This window comes from Triticum urartu, chromosome 3 (assembly GCF_003073215.2).
Source record: "Triticum urartu cultivar G1812 chromosome 3, Tu2.1, whole genome shotgun sequence".
Classification (NCBI taxonomy): domain Eukaryota; kingdom Viridiplantae; phylum Streptophyta; class Magnoliopsida; order Poales; family Poaceae; genus Triticum; species Triticum urartu.
In genome coordinates this window covers 40349410-40364028 of record NC_053024.1, presented here as the reverse complement: position 1 = coordinate 40364028, position 14619 = coordinate 40349410, and the positions used below count along the sequence as shown (strand labels likewise).

Genomic DNA, 14619 nt, shown 5'->3' with positions numbered 1-14619 from the left:
AATTAACCTCGCCATGATAACATTCATGTCCCATGGATATTTATTCACGGGTGGGCAATGGATTGGCTTGTGGATATGGACATGGATCCAGATTTAGTTTTGCCTAGCAATTCCGCCCCATTGGCAACCCTACATGTGGAGCCATAGCATGCCGATGGCCGGCATGGGTGAGCTCCTTGCAGTGGGTGCCCTCACTTCCGACACGTATCAGCTCCACGCCATCGTCGCAACCGCCGTGCTAGCCCAAGAAGCGGCGCTGCTCAAGCACCACTTCCTGGACATGAGCATTTAATATATAGACGTATCATTTAGGCCAAGAAAGACACTCCCCTCCCCTCCTTAAATCGTTCAATATACGGATGGCAAGAAAATAGATAGTCATTTTGCGTGCAAAACAAGTGCAAAAAACTTGTCATATAGACGACACATGCTCCATCCTTCTAAGAGAAAAATGCATGCTTCAATCATGGGAAGGGAAAAGATAGGGGCATGTCGGGGGTTGTCTGGACCTCCGAGGGGAAAGACAAGGGCATGTTGGGTGGTTGTCTGGACCCTCGACGGGCTTTGTCAAGGTCCATGTCGACGTGGCACTCGGACGTTGTGGGGATAGGGGAGCAATTGCAGCAGTGCGCCGGGATGAAGTGGGTATTTATCTGGGAGCTTAAACGATCTCTGTCCCTGAAACACCTTCTTAAGCTTCACATGGACTTTCCACTGTCTGCTCAAAATCACGTATCGACTACCTACGGGTGGACCACCTCGCGGCCTGGGTGACTTGGGTCGCCTCGATACTGCTCTTTGGCGAGATATCGCCCAAAGGACTCCCCTTGTTTTGCTCCATCTCCAAGATGATTATTGGCAGTGGCACCTCTATTGCTTTCTGGATCTTTGGATCACACAACACTAGCAACCCAATTCAGAAAGGATTTGTTGCGCCAAAGGTTTACCCTCCCCTCGAGCCGCCCTCTCTGGCGACACGGGGGAAACCCTAGTCTGCCGCCGCCAGGACCTCCCACCGCCCCCTCCCCCGCATCATCGTCGCCGGAGGGGACGCCGGCGAAGCCCATGCGTGCCCAGGGAAGGTGGCGGAGGGGTGCTCATTTTCTTGCCCGATGGCGTCGCTTCTCGAGTGAATCGATTGTTCGGTGAGGCGGGGCGCGTACTTCCTCCATGGCGACGACAGTGTCTTGCTCGTCCTCGGCGGCTCCATATGACTCGAGGTGGAGGGCGTGCAGCGGTGGGCGCGCATGAGCGGCCAGGCAGACTAATCTGGGCCTCGAGGGCCTCCTCCATGTTCGCTCGGATAGGGGCAGCACATGAGGCTCTCTTCAGCTGTCGTGGCGAGGTGTCGGGCTGGAGACCTCTGGTGGTGCTGTTCTGGGTGAGCGTCGGCGGCGCTCGGCTCGTTGGCTCATGCGAACTGGTTCCCAGACCGGCGGGCTAGGCAGTGGAGGTGGATTTCGGGTGAAAGTGGGTGGAAGAAGTGTTGTGGCGGTCAGGCTCGACCTCGGCTCATATCAACATCACTGCTCGAGGTGAGCAGTTGTGTCAATGGAGGTGCCCCTGCTGGATCTGGTGAGGACGCTCACCGTGGTGTTGCAGATGGATGGGAGGTTGCGCGCTCCGATGCTTTGCCGGACTCAGCGGCCAACATATGCGGAGAGGTCCAATGTGCATTGCTTTAGGCGAAAGCCTTTTGCCGGCCTTGCCGGCATCGATGATGGCGACGCCTTCGAGCGTCGTTTTCCTCCTTTGAGGCATCATTGTTAAGCTCTTGCATCGCGTGCTCTAATGTGCTCCAGGAAAAAGCCTAAGATCCCTCCATGGATCGAACAATGATGGCGTCTTTGACGTTGTTACCCCCTTAGGGGCGTAGTCTTTGGAGCCATTGAGCCGCTGTTGACCGTTTGTCGTCTCCGCTCGAGTGTGGTTGGTCTGTTTGGTGTGTGGTTGGGTTGTTGGAGTGTTCGGTACTGGCGGTGGAAGTGATCTGTGTTGGCGATATTTGCCTTGGTCACCCTGTGGTACTGTTGGTCGACCTCTCTATTGGGGGTTCGTGGTGGTGATGAGGTCTCGGAGTTTGGTGTCTTTCGGCGGCGTACGAGGTTTGGTTGTCTCGCATAGTGTTCGGGTTCCCTTTATTTGTAATGGTAGTCGTGGTCTGTCTCAGAGGAGGTGCAGGGCGGTCTCGGTGGAACATTGCCCTTCGGCACGGACTGTGTCTCTTCGTCGCGACGTGGCTAGGTAGTGCGAAGACCTTCGACGGTGGTTGTGACTCTCCTAGTTCTTCAAGGTGCGGAGTGCTCGCAGGGCAGCAAGCGACTTCTTCTCTTCGTCTTCTCGGTGTCGGATCTCCTTTCGACTGATTCGACAAAGCTAGCTCCCACCCTTCTCGGTCCACCTAGTGTTGTTGGGTGCTAAGTTCTTGGTGTTGACTCCTTGTCGTAGCTTGCTTCTGTTTCTCCTTCTGTCGTTTCTTATTTCCTTCTCTTGTGTGTTGGTTGCTATCTGTTGTAACTCGATTTGTTGTATCTCATTCTTATTGTCTATAATGAAAAAAAATGGTTCAGGTTGGCATAAGCCCGTAGTAGCACCGTCAAAAAAACACTATTTAAGAGGGAGGGGGGGGGGGGGGGGGCGGCGCGCCGTCCAGGAGGCCTTACCAATGACAGAGTTACCACTCACTCTTCCAAGGAGCAGTAGATTCGAGCTCTTGGAAGGTGAACTGGAGGTCCTCCCGTCATGCTGATAACACTCATCAAGCAGAATTTCTCCCTAAACGACAAGAGTGCTTCAAATAGCTTTAGAAAAGATATTTGCACATGAAGATGGTATGCTAATAAAAAAAGCTTTGGAAAATAAATGCACTGAATTTAATAAATCATTGACTGAACCAGTACGCCGGCGAGGTCCTCGACGCCATCGCCACGAGCACCCACGCCTTCCACGCGCAGCACCACTCCACCACCGAGAGCGCCCTGGCCTCCGACGCGCGGCACCACCTCGCCGCCGAGAGCGCCCTGGCCTCCGACGTGCAGCACCACCTCGCCACCGAGAGCGCCCTGGCCTCTGACACCCAGCAGCACCCGGCCACCGTCACAACCACCGCGCCAGCCCAGGAAGCGGTGCGGCCCGAGCTGCACCACTTGCGCGGGGATGACGCCGCGGGGAGTTTCCTGGCCGCCACAGTGAAGAGGGCCGAGGACGCCATCACCGACGAGTACGACTCGAGGCGGCCGCGGCGGTGCGGGCGGCGGAGCAGGACATGAGCTGCCTCATCGACGAGCTCGCCGGTAATTATCCATCGTCCCTAGTCCGAACGACGACCTCATCCATGGATTCGTGATCCTGTGAGCTCGACAATGATCTGATTATTTGCGCAAATCTTAATTGTTGGGTGATTGGGTCGTCACCTTCCAGAGCTGAGGATCATGTTCATATCTGACGAGATCATACCGGAGTTGAACTGTGAGGATCTGGAGGAGCAGAACCAGAGGCTAAGGGCGGAACTGGACGCCACGACCAAAGATATCAAGTGGAAGATGGAGAAGATTGCAGAATTGCAGGAACCATTTCTTTCCTGAACTCCAGAATGTTGTCTTACTTTCAGAGTGCTGAACTTTTCAACTCAGCTCTATAGTATCTTTATACAAATTGACACCAGTATCGGAATATCAGTGCCTAACAAAAAGTTACAGACGCAAGGCCTCACATACCCAAAATTTACAGGGGCGTATCGAATTTTGTTACTGAAGTGATCATCGACATCATATATGTCCACAGAGACAGCAAGTTGTGAGCACACTGAAATGAAGCAACCATACACAGTATAAATTCAAATCATCTAGAACTAACATCAGTGTTAGTTTACTTTCAGTTTTCAGAGTGTTGAATTTTAATTCAAAGTGTCGTTTTGCAAATGAACACCGATATCAGCTGTTATAAAAAAAACGGGTTACAAATAGCAATGTCGAATGCTCAAGTCTGGCTGAAGAGGGCGTGAAATGCATTTCTACAAATTACCCTGAATTGCTTATAGCCAAAAATTCTAGCGTCATGTCAGAACTTTTTCATTGGATTGATCTGAAATGAAGCTTACAAACAAACGCAACACGGTGTATATATGCAACTGGGAGCAAAGACAGTATAAATTCAAATCATCTAGAATCAGCATCCGGTGTCAGTTTACATTCAGTTTTCTGAATGTTGAATTTTCACCTCCTTCAGAGTGTCGTTTTGCAAATGAACACCGATATTCAGCAGTAATAAAAAATAAATGGGTTACATATAGTAATGTCGAATGCTCAAGTCTGGCTGAAAAGGGTGTGAAATGCATTTTTTTACAAATTAACCCTGAATTGCAAGTTTATAGCCAAAAAATTACAGCGGCATGCCGAATTTTGGTCATTGGATTGAAAAAAGGGTTAATTTGATAAATGCCACTCCAATTATGGCATTTTTCGAAGTCTGCAGTGGTGTTCTTCAAAGATTGCAAAATTTGCAGTGGCATTTTTCAAAGTTTGGAAATTGCAATGGCATTTTTATGAATCGCCATAATTGGAGTGGCATTTATCTAATTAACACCAATATCGGTTGTTAGAAAAAAACAGTTATGGGCAGTAAGTGGAATTTCCAAATCCAGATTGGCTTCGAATGCATTTTTTTCAGCCAAAAATTGGAACTGTATGCCAACATATTGTATTGACCATGGACCGCAGTTCCAGCATATGCTCAGAGAAACAGTAACAGAGAGCACCTGCCCTGCTTACAGGCCACCATAGTTCACCTAAAAAGGTTTGATGATTGAATTCATGTCAAAAGATTCGATGCTAGAATTTTTAACTCAAATCTTCTCAACACTGAAGATTTGTGTGTTTTTTATTTGTCTACTGCCTGAATGAGGGAGTATGCGGTGTTGAGAGGATTTGAGTGGAAATTCTACATATTCACACGAATGTTTGTTCTTTTTAGCTAGATTGTTGGTACATTGATACTCCTTAACAATAAATAATTACCAAAAAAGCTACCTCCCCTTGCAGTATGACCCGGTTTGTTTGCTTTCGCCATCTTGACATAGTCTTTTGTTGTTTTAGGGTACTTTGGAGGTCAACACACTGGACATGGCAGGTGGAGAGCAAGCTGGCTGACCATGATCTGGCGCTGCATGAGCTGGAGAAGGTAGGGTTATGCATTTCTTATCTGAACTCTGTAACATGTTTAGTTTCAGTTTTCAGATTGCTGAATTTTCACCTCAACTTTAGAGTGTCATTTCGAAAATGAACACCGAAGTCCGCAGTTATAAAAAAAGAAGTTACAGATGGTAATGCCGAATGCACACTGAAAAAAGTGAATATGTGTCGAATGCTGAATTCTGTTTTTACTGATCATGGACAACATATGCTTAGAGAGGCAGTATCAGAGAGCAGTACTTGCACTTCTTCACAAGCGAAAACATGTAGGTGGGAGTTAAAACAATGTCAAATTCAGATCATCTATCTGTACTCCCATTTTAATGCTAGAATTAGCTTCAGTGTTAGTCCCTCATTCAATCCTGATGCTATTCAGGCAGTATTCCCCCTAAATTAGTATTAGGAAGAGTCAGTGTAAGATGGTTTCAGTGGAACTCTAGACAAATATTGGCACTCCCACTTTTAGCTAGATTATCGCTACATTCATAGCTAACAGACTACAAGCAGGGGAGAAGCTCCCAGAGGAAGACCATCAACATCTTTATGCGGTAATGACGTATGTGAGAAATATTCTGGATGAGGAATGGAAAAGGATGAAAGATTCATTTCAAGACCTCAACAAAGAGCAGGTTAACAACAAAGAGCTCCAAGATAATCGCCAAGAGTTGATGCAGGTAAACTAAAAGCCCATAGTTTTTGAAAGTTCTAGTTGCGCTATTTGGGAGGAGTTACATTGTTACTAAAAGTTTTCCTCATTGAAATGATCATAATGTGCAGGGTTTCGAGAACATGCCGATTAGTGGCGGTACCATTGTTGGAATAAAAAGGATGGGCTTAAGCTGCAAGGTTGGTCTCGTATTGGCAGGAGGAAATACAGAAGCCATTGTGGCGTTCGTTTACGACTATTCAGGTCGATGAAGACGATAAGGTGTCTATCCAATTTCCCTACCGCATTCATGCACTTACATTCTCTGAATTTTCTGGACAAACACTAGGGTGTTTTTGGACAATTGCAGGAGGTTATAGATGAAAAAGAAGTAATTAAGTGTCATTTTTTTATGTTTTAGGTGTTCAAAATGTTTATGTTTTATGTGTTCAATTTTTCTATACATTTGGTCAGACTGAAACAACTGTGACTTAGGACAAAACAAGAATGCACTATTCTATCAAAAGAGAGGGCACTTCAACATGCGCCACTATGCCCACACATAATATTCAGGAAAAGCTCAGGTAATCGCGTCCTATTGTTAATGAGTTCAGAACTCTAGAGTTACTTCATCACAAAAGAAGAATTCTAGAGTTACCATGGCAATTTAAACTGCACCCTGGTAAGCTAAGCAACACAATAGCTCTAGCACCAAAAGGTTGGAAATATTGACACCCATATACGCTGCAAATTATTATAGGTGAAACTTGAAAAGGACAACATAGCGATACAATCTCCTGGTTCAAATGTAGTTGCACAAAAGAGAAAGCAATCATTCAACATAAAACTAGCAGTGTTGTTCACATAAACATGAGGCCTTGACATCTACCTAGATAAGGTGTACAGGCAAGTTAACTCACCCTCAAAGAGCTGGAAGCAAACATGCAGCTGCTCTTTACTTGTCAGTTGTCTCCGCCACAAATCCAATCCCACGTTGTAGATCAACAAGCTCTGCTGTGGATTCATAAGCACCAGCATCCCTAAGAAAATCACTATCCATGGTAGGTTAAATTGCTCCATTTTATAGGATTCAGAGCCTCACTCGAGCCTTCAAATATTAAGCATCCTCTCAGAAATGTAAGTTCAACTGGCTCTAACTTCATCGTTCATCTAACTGTGAATTTGTGAAAGAAAGCAGAAGTGGCAATCATCATCAAGACATGGTATATTGGATTTAGCAGAGTCGGCACTTAACCTCAGGACATGATCTCTTGCATTTGTCAATCGTAAATCCAAAGTAGTGATTTTTCTCACGAGAGACATCTTCTCATCCTCAATTGTGAAAAAGGCTGCTGCCTCGGTAGTATTTGCTTCATCATCATCAATCAAAGCTTCTTTGAAAGATTGCAATGCTGTGATAAGGATAGAACGAGGTTTTTCTTTGCCCACAGGACTATCCTCTGCAACACAGTTTTTAGTAACTTTAGTTTCTGAATCATCCTGTCAAAAAGAAAAGGAAAAACATGAGTGTACATTCATGCAAGCCTATAGATCCTAATGATACAGACCAACTTTTTATCTTTAACACAAGCAACAAAAGTAAAATGATCCACAGTAACCATCTCATGGTAGTTACCCATTATCATGGAGTCTTTTTAGTGTACAAAATTTCAAAATACAAATATCAGCAAGTGCCATGTGCTTAATCTGCACAAAACCTCGTGGTAAGGAAAATGAGAACTCTGGAGACCAAACTAACTGTTTGATAACAGCTTTAACAAGACTACAGTAATCCGGTGCTGTAAGGTAACATAACATCATACAATCTGGTGACCAAACCAAAGGTAGGAAGAAATTTCACCAGAATCATCCCACATAAGCAAGGGCTCACCTTGTTGTATACCAAAGAAGGAGGCCACGGCATGACATAGGGATGGGCATCATGATGACTCTGATATGGGCCCTCAAAGAGCTGATGCAGTTCTGAAGTTTCCAGGCAAAATGATAGGAACCACTCTGGAGAATTACTACGGTTCCGACATTCAGCAACCGACAGGTACACAAAGCCATCAATAACTGACAAAATTCCTACTTCAGAATGAATTACCATTGAACAATTAATGAACTCAACAATTGCGCACAATGGAAACGACTTGTCAAACATCCATCTCTCCACTCCATCGCTGTCTTTTCCCCACAACCAAACAAAAAGCATCCCGTCATTGATGCCCTCAAAATTTAAGTGCACGATACAGAGCTTCCCGTCCTTGGTCTGGCCAAGCTTGAATGTAGAGAGCACCGTACTCAAGGGCGGCGGCATATGCATTCGGTGGAACTGAGATGTCGTCGCATTGAGCACGAGCATACCGGCACCCTTCGGAAATATCCAGTAGATGAATCCATCAACCACCTTACCAGGGTTTATAGAGCTTCTGGCATTCTTGGGCACCAGGCCCAGGGCCTTTGTTTCCACCCGAGGGAAAATTTGCCACTCCATGGTGTTGGATGAGAAGAGAGCGACACTTGCCCGCGCCCAATAGCGGTCACGGCGGTTGCAGACCACACGCTGCAGCCCCTGATCCTCCTGGTAGGAGAGCGTGTGGAACTCAAGGAAGCTGTTGTCCTTCAAAACTTGCCTGTCGGGGTAGAGGGACAGGGCCTGCCTCAGCGGGCTGTAGCTGGCTCGCTACTTCCGGTGGGCGATTTGGATCTCGTCGCCCAACATGTAGTCGAACTCCCACCCGGGGTCGTCGGCGTGCTTGAGGCCGCCCATGCGGCGGGTCTTGAAGAAATCGGCGCCGCGGAAGGCGTCGGCGAGGCCCGTGTCGGAGGGGCGCCAGGGGGAAGGGTAGACCAGGACCAGATCCATGTACATTTCGAGGAAGAACGCGAGGAGGGGCGGCGGGCGGAGCGAGCGGAAGCGGCGGCGGAAGGCGGGGTCCGAGCGGACGGCGCGGAGGAAGGCGCGGCAGGAGAAGGCGGCGCGGGCGAGGTTCGGGAGGTCGGGGAGGCGGGCGAAGATCTTGCGGAGCAGGTCGTCGCAGAGAGCGCTGATGGTGGTTTGAGCGGGCGGCGTGGGTCTCGCCGGCGGCGGTGATGGTAGGGTGGACATGGCATGGGGTGGGAGCTCTCAGAAAAGGGGACTTCTTTTTTGTTGAGGGGTCGAGGAAGAGCAGCACAGCAGGGTTCAGCCCGATGAGCCAACCAGGACTGTGGGCCGACCCAATTGTTGAAAACGCACCTTCAAACTATTCCCACGATTTCCAATCTTTTGGTAACCCTTTCTTTTTGGTAGTTTCTAATTCTTTTGCTACACATATATATTTGTTTGGTTGATAAAAAAACTGCTTTATTATTAATCATTATTGTTTGTCTCCAAGGTTTTTGTTATTTATTATTTTTCTTAACATAAGATGTTCAACACATTTTCTTTTTTCGACAAGCTTATCTATTTTACTCTTAAGATATTCGTATATGACAAAAAAGAATTCCGTTCACTTTGATTAGTTCTCACTGGTCCTCCTCTTTTCTTCGTTAGATATATGTTTGCATAAATAAAAAAATGCCTCTTTTCTTGTTCTAACGGGTTTTGTTGTAATAACAAAATTTGTAGTGTCAACTATTCACAGAGCATCGATGTTCTAGAGAGTTAAATTGAACTTAAATTTAATTTAATAAATGCCATCTATAAACTACTATCCTATATTTGAATTCACGTTCAAAAAGCTGAGTCTGCATTAGTTAGCATTATTTTGCCACATTTTCTCCTACTAAACCAGAACAAGCCAAGTGGCCTCTTTTTTTGAAACAAGGCAAAAGACTTGACATTTTCATTAATGAACTAGAATGCTTAGACACAAGCCACGAAGTGGCAAAAAGAAAAGTCCTACTCTCGTGGCATAAGAATACGTGCTTGGCTTCCACCAACACCCAAAGAAGGGCCTCCTCTTTGATTTTCGCGAAGATAATGGTGGTCAAGGAAGCAGCGTTGCGAAAAGATCTTGCGTTTTGTTCCTTCCGAATTTCCCAAGAGACAGACATCATAACAGTAGCAATGGCCTTTCTATTATGGTTCCAAGAAATGTAAAGTTCAACTGACTGTAACTTCATCGTCCATCTAACTGTAAACTTGTGATAGAATGCACAAGTAGCAATCGTCATCAAGACATGGTCTTATCCTCAAGACATGGTCTGGGAGATGGACGTGCGCGGCATCGACTGTATTGTCAAGTTGATCACGTGGCACTGTGTCACGGCAGACGCCATCTCAGTGGTATACGAGCGGGATGGCCGGGAGGAGCAGACCAAGCAATGAGGAAACCCAGAAGGAGAGCGCTCAGAGGTAATACCTACACTATCACATTTTCTCTAGGAGAAACTAATACTATCATTGGTATGGTTTCGCATGTGCAGATATGTCTGGAGTCAGACGAGTATCTCACAGGCGTAAAAGGTCGGTTTGGCAATTACAATGGATATTTCCTTGTCGGATCGGTTACTTTTGTCAGCAACCGACACACCTTCGGGTCATATGGTATGGGCGAAGGTGCGCCGTTTGAGCTCCCGGTGGCCGGCGGCAGAATCATTGGATTCCATGGCTGCTCGGGGGGAGGGGGGAGGGGCTCCTCAACGCTCTTGGCACCTACGTCAAGATTGGCTAACTATCAAGACTCACCATGCTATGTAATGAGTTTCTTTTGCTTATGTCAGTTGATGACCGAAGGACACTCGGTGGAGTGACTTCTAAACTTAAGCTGGATGCTTGTTCTCATTTATATCCAAAGGATGTAGTGTGCATATGTAGACTTTTTTTGCGAAAATGCATAGGTAGACTTTGTTTTGCTACCGTTCAAGTTTATAAATCTGGAACAGATTCTGTTTTGCTAATATTTTAGTATACTTGCTGCGACATGTTTGGTCCTTTTCCTGGGCTTGGAACCGGATATGCAACAGAAGTGTTACACTTATTGTGACATAGGCGGAGGTACCTATCCTACAAAATAAAATGAACCACGAGACATAAAAATATGCACATTACAAATAAACAAAGGGAGAGTTTAAGTTCTTTACCCTGTGATTTTTCAGCTTTTTGGGTTTTCCCCTTATGTTAAAAATAGTCTTCATCCTTCTGTTGTTCTTGTACCTTTCTGGATCTTGTGTGGATGTAAGTACAGTGGATGTGTGATTTGGGCTTGTTCTTGAGTGTTTCTCTTGTGATTACCCTTTGTGTTCATCTTGTTCTTGGGGATTTCCCCTCCAATTCGTGAAAGATCTCCATTTAGGGTTACACCCTACAACAGCAGGGTAACTCTTTTGTTGATGAGTTCTACACACAAAGCTCTTCCATCTGGCGCCAGCTTGACTCACCACAAACAACTGTCCGGAGTGCTTGTCGTTGCTGCCAGACCGCGCGGTCAGACTTGGAGTTTCAGCGCATTCATGAGTTCTTATCTCGCCTCCGTTCTGAGTTTAAGCCTCGACGTGCTTACTTGCTTGCTCGTGGTTGCGTTCCTCTCTCGGAGGTGCTTGCTGAGCTTCGTGCTGAGGAGACCGATCTTTGTTCTGCTGGGTTGCTTGTAGTTCCCTCTATGATGGTCGCCCGAGCTCCTGTGTTGTCTGCTCGCCTCACTGCTCCACCGCTCCTGCCCACACCTTCAGAGGGGGGGTGCCCTCCTTATGCAGAGAAGTGTCGGTCGTGACGTGACATCTTCTATGGCTACTGCTCCAGGCCAGGTCACCCAAAGTCTAATTGTCGCCAGAAGCAGCGAGACCAGGGGTCTTCTTCCAGTGGGACTCATGCGTCTTCCTCGACTCTGTCACTTACTGACTAGGACATTGTGTGGCTCAAGCGCATACTGGCTTCCTCCAGCTCTTCATCGGTGGGTTCCGCTGCCGCTGTGACTGCTTCCACCTCTCCATCACCGCCGGCACCTACACAGTCAGGTACATCTTCGTGGGTTTCTGGATTCTGGAGCTTCTTTTCATATGTCTTTTGATTCTTCCACGTTGTCTTCTCTTCAACCTCTTGATTATTCTATTAATGTTCTCATTGCCGATGGCACACACCTTCCTGTTGCTAGTCGTGGCACTCTTTCTACTCCGTCTTTTTTTGTTCCTAGTGTTTCTCATGTTCCCCGTCTTACCATGAATCTCTTCTCCGCTGCCCAACTTACTGACTCTGGTTGTCGTGTCATTCTTGATGTTGACTCTTGCTCTGTTCAGGATCATCGCACCAAGGCTCTGGTTGGTGCTGGCCCACTGCGTTGTGAGATAGAGGGCCTTTGGGAGGTTGACTGGCTTCGTGTTCCTTCCGCTGCCATCACTTCTGCCAATTCTCATGCTCTTGCTGCCTCCTCTTCTGCGTCTTTCCAGCAGTGGCATCATTGACTTGGTCACATGTGTGGCTCCCGCTTGTCATCGTTAGTGCGTCAGGGCGTCATAGGGTCTGTCTTTGGAGATGTTTCCTTACATTGTGATGGTTGTAGACTTGGCAAACAGACCTAGTTACCTTATCCTACCAGTGAGTCGGTATCTCAGCGTCCTTTTGACTTAGTTCACTCTGATGTTTGGGGTCATGCTCCCTTTGATTCGAAAGCTGGTCACCGCTACTATGTTCAGTTTATTGATGATTTCTCTCTCTACACTTGGCTCTACTTTATGAAATCTCGTAGCGAGGTTCTCTCTATATACAAGTGATTTGTTGCCATGGTTCACACCGAGTTTTCCACGCCTATTCATACTTTTCGTGTTGACTCCACTGGAGAGTATATCTCCCAGATGTTGCGTGGTTTTCTTGTGGAACAAGGTACTCCTGCCCAGTTCTCATGTCCTGGCGCCCATGCTTAGAATGGCGTTGCAGAACGTAAGCATCGTCATCTGCTTGAGATGGCTCGTGTGCTGATGATCGCCGCTTCTCTTCGACCCCACTTTTGGGTTGAGGCTGTTTCTGCATCCACCTATCTCATCAACATTCAGCCATTGGCTGCCTTGCAGGGTGATATTTCCTATGGAGCCTCTCACAGATTGTTCTCCTAACTACTCATCTCTTCGTATGTTTGGATGTGTGTGCTATGTTCTTCTTGCCCCGCGAGAACACACCAAACTGACTGCTCAATCGGTTGAGTGTATTTTTCTTGGCTATAGTGATGAGCACAGGGGCTATAGATGTTGGGATCGTGTTGGTCGTCGGCTGCACATTTCGCGTGATGTGACCTTCGATGAGTCTCGTTCTTACTACTCGCGTCCTTTCTCCTCGAGCTTTTCTGTGGATAATACTTCTTTCCTTCTCCTTCTTGATACACCTTCCTAAGTGCCTCATGTCTCCCCCCTTCCTCCAACACGTCTCACTCTTCCTCATACACCACCTTCCCCTCCATTAACCTCCCCACCCTCATCATCCACCTCTCCACCATCCTCTCCAGTATGTCGGCCTCTCTCTCCTTTTCCTCTCCACTACACTCGCCGCCCTTGTGTTGAGGATGATTCTACTGATGCACCTTACACTTCCGGAGCGCCTCTTTTCACGCCTCCACCGGTTCATAACCTTCATGCTCGGTGAGGGAGTCCTGGATTAGGGGGTGTCCGGATGGCCGGACTATACCTTCAGCCGGACTCCTGGACTATGAAGATACAAGATTGAAGACTTCGTCCCGTGTCCGGATGGGACTTTCCTTGGCGTGGAAGGCAAGCTTGGCGATGCGGATATTTAGATCTCCTACCATTGTAACCGACTTTGTGTAACCCTAACCCTCTCCGGTGTCTATATAAACCGGAGGGCTTTAGTCCGTAGGACAACATACAACAATCATACCATAGGCTAGCTTCTAGGGTTTAGCCCCCTTGATCTCGTGGTAGATATACTCTTGTACTACCCATATCATCAATATTAATCAAGCAGGACGTAGGGTTTTACCTCCATCAAGAGGGCCCGAACCTGGGTAAAACATTGTGTCCCTTGTCTCCTGTTACCATCCGCCTAGACGCACAGTTCGGGACCCCCTACCCGAGATCCGCCGATTTTGACACCGGCATTGGTGCTTTCATTGAGAGTTCCTCTGTGTCGTCGCTTTTAGGCCCGATGGCTCCTACGATCATCAACAGCGATGCAGTCCTGGGCGAGACTTTTCTCCCCGGACAGATCTTCGTCTTTGGCGGCTTCGCACTGCAGGCCAATTCGCTTGGCCATCTAGAGCAGATCGAAAGCTACGCCCCTGGCCCTCAGGTCAGATTTGGAAGCTTGAACTACACGGCTGATATCCGCGGAGATTTGATCTTTGACGGATTCGAGCCACAGCCGGGCGCGCCGCACTGTCACGATGGGCATGATCTAGCTCTGCCGCCGAACAGTGCCCTGGAGGCCGCACCCGCATCAGCTGCGACCCTTAGTTCGGAGCCAGCTGCGCCGATCGAGGATGGGTGGTTGGACACCGCCTCGGAGGCTGCAATCTCTACGGCGATTGAGCCGAACACCAGCTTTGTCCTCTGCGAAGCCCGCGACTCCAAAGCGCCGGACTCCACCCCGGACTCCGAGCCCTCCGTGCCCCTGCTGATCGAATCCGATTGGGCGCCGATCATGGAGTTCACCGCCGCAGACATCTTCCAGCACTCGCCCTTTGGCGATATTCTGAAGTCACTAAAGTCTCTCTCTTTATCAGGAGAGTCCTGGCCGGACTGCGGTCAGCAAGGTTGGGATACGGACGATGAAGAAATTCAAAACCCACCCACCACCCACTTTGTAGCCATTGTCGATGATTTAACCGACATGCTCAACTTCGACTCCAAAGA

General features: G+C 47.6%; 1 protein-coding gene and 1 long non-coding RNA gene across 3 annotated transcripts; one reads left to right on the top strand and one right to left on the bottom strand.

Moving 5' to 3' along the window:
* Positions 1-2671: 2671 nt before the first annotated feature.
* On the top strand, positions 2672-10722 carry LOC125542637. Its single transcript, XR_007298000.1, has 6 exons — positions 2672-3293; positions 3421-5178; positions 5697-5863; positions 5967-6117; positions 9974-10177; positions 10249-10722. It is a non-coding gene; the product is annotated as an uncharacterized LOC125542637 (long non-coding RNA).
* On the bottom strand, positions 4804-9045 carry LOC125542635. 2 transcript variants are annotated; one of them, XM_048705748.1, is made up of 2 exons: positions 7727-9045; positions 4804-7335 (listed from the first exon to the last, which is right to left on the bottom strand). In XM_048705748.1, the coding sequence occupies exon 1, from the start codon at positions 8945-8947 to the stop codon at positions 8522-8524; it is 426 nt and encodes a 141-aa protein (XP_048561705.1). In that variant the 5' UTR covers positions 8948-9045; the 3' UTR covers positions 4804-7335; positions 7727-8521. The 2 variants fall into 2 exon arrangements, with proteins under 2 accessions (XP_048561705.1, XP_048561704.1); XM_048705747.1 differs by having other exon boundaries at positions 7727-9030.
* Positions 10723-14619: the final 3897 nt, after the last annotated feature.

What these genes read in the sequence shown, in the direction of transcription:
- LOC125542635 (XM_048705747.1), bottom strand. Translation starts at nt 8,332, where the DNA reads ATGGAGTGGCAAATTTTCCCTCGGGTGGAAACAAAGGCCCTGGGCCTG. An exon ending in CTTCTTTGGTATACAACAAG is followed by an intron (nt 7,336 to 7,726) that starts GTGAGCCCTTGC and finishes TCTTTTTGACAG; the next exon opens with GATGATTCAGAAACTAAAGT.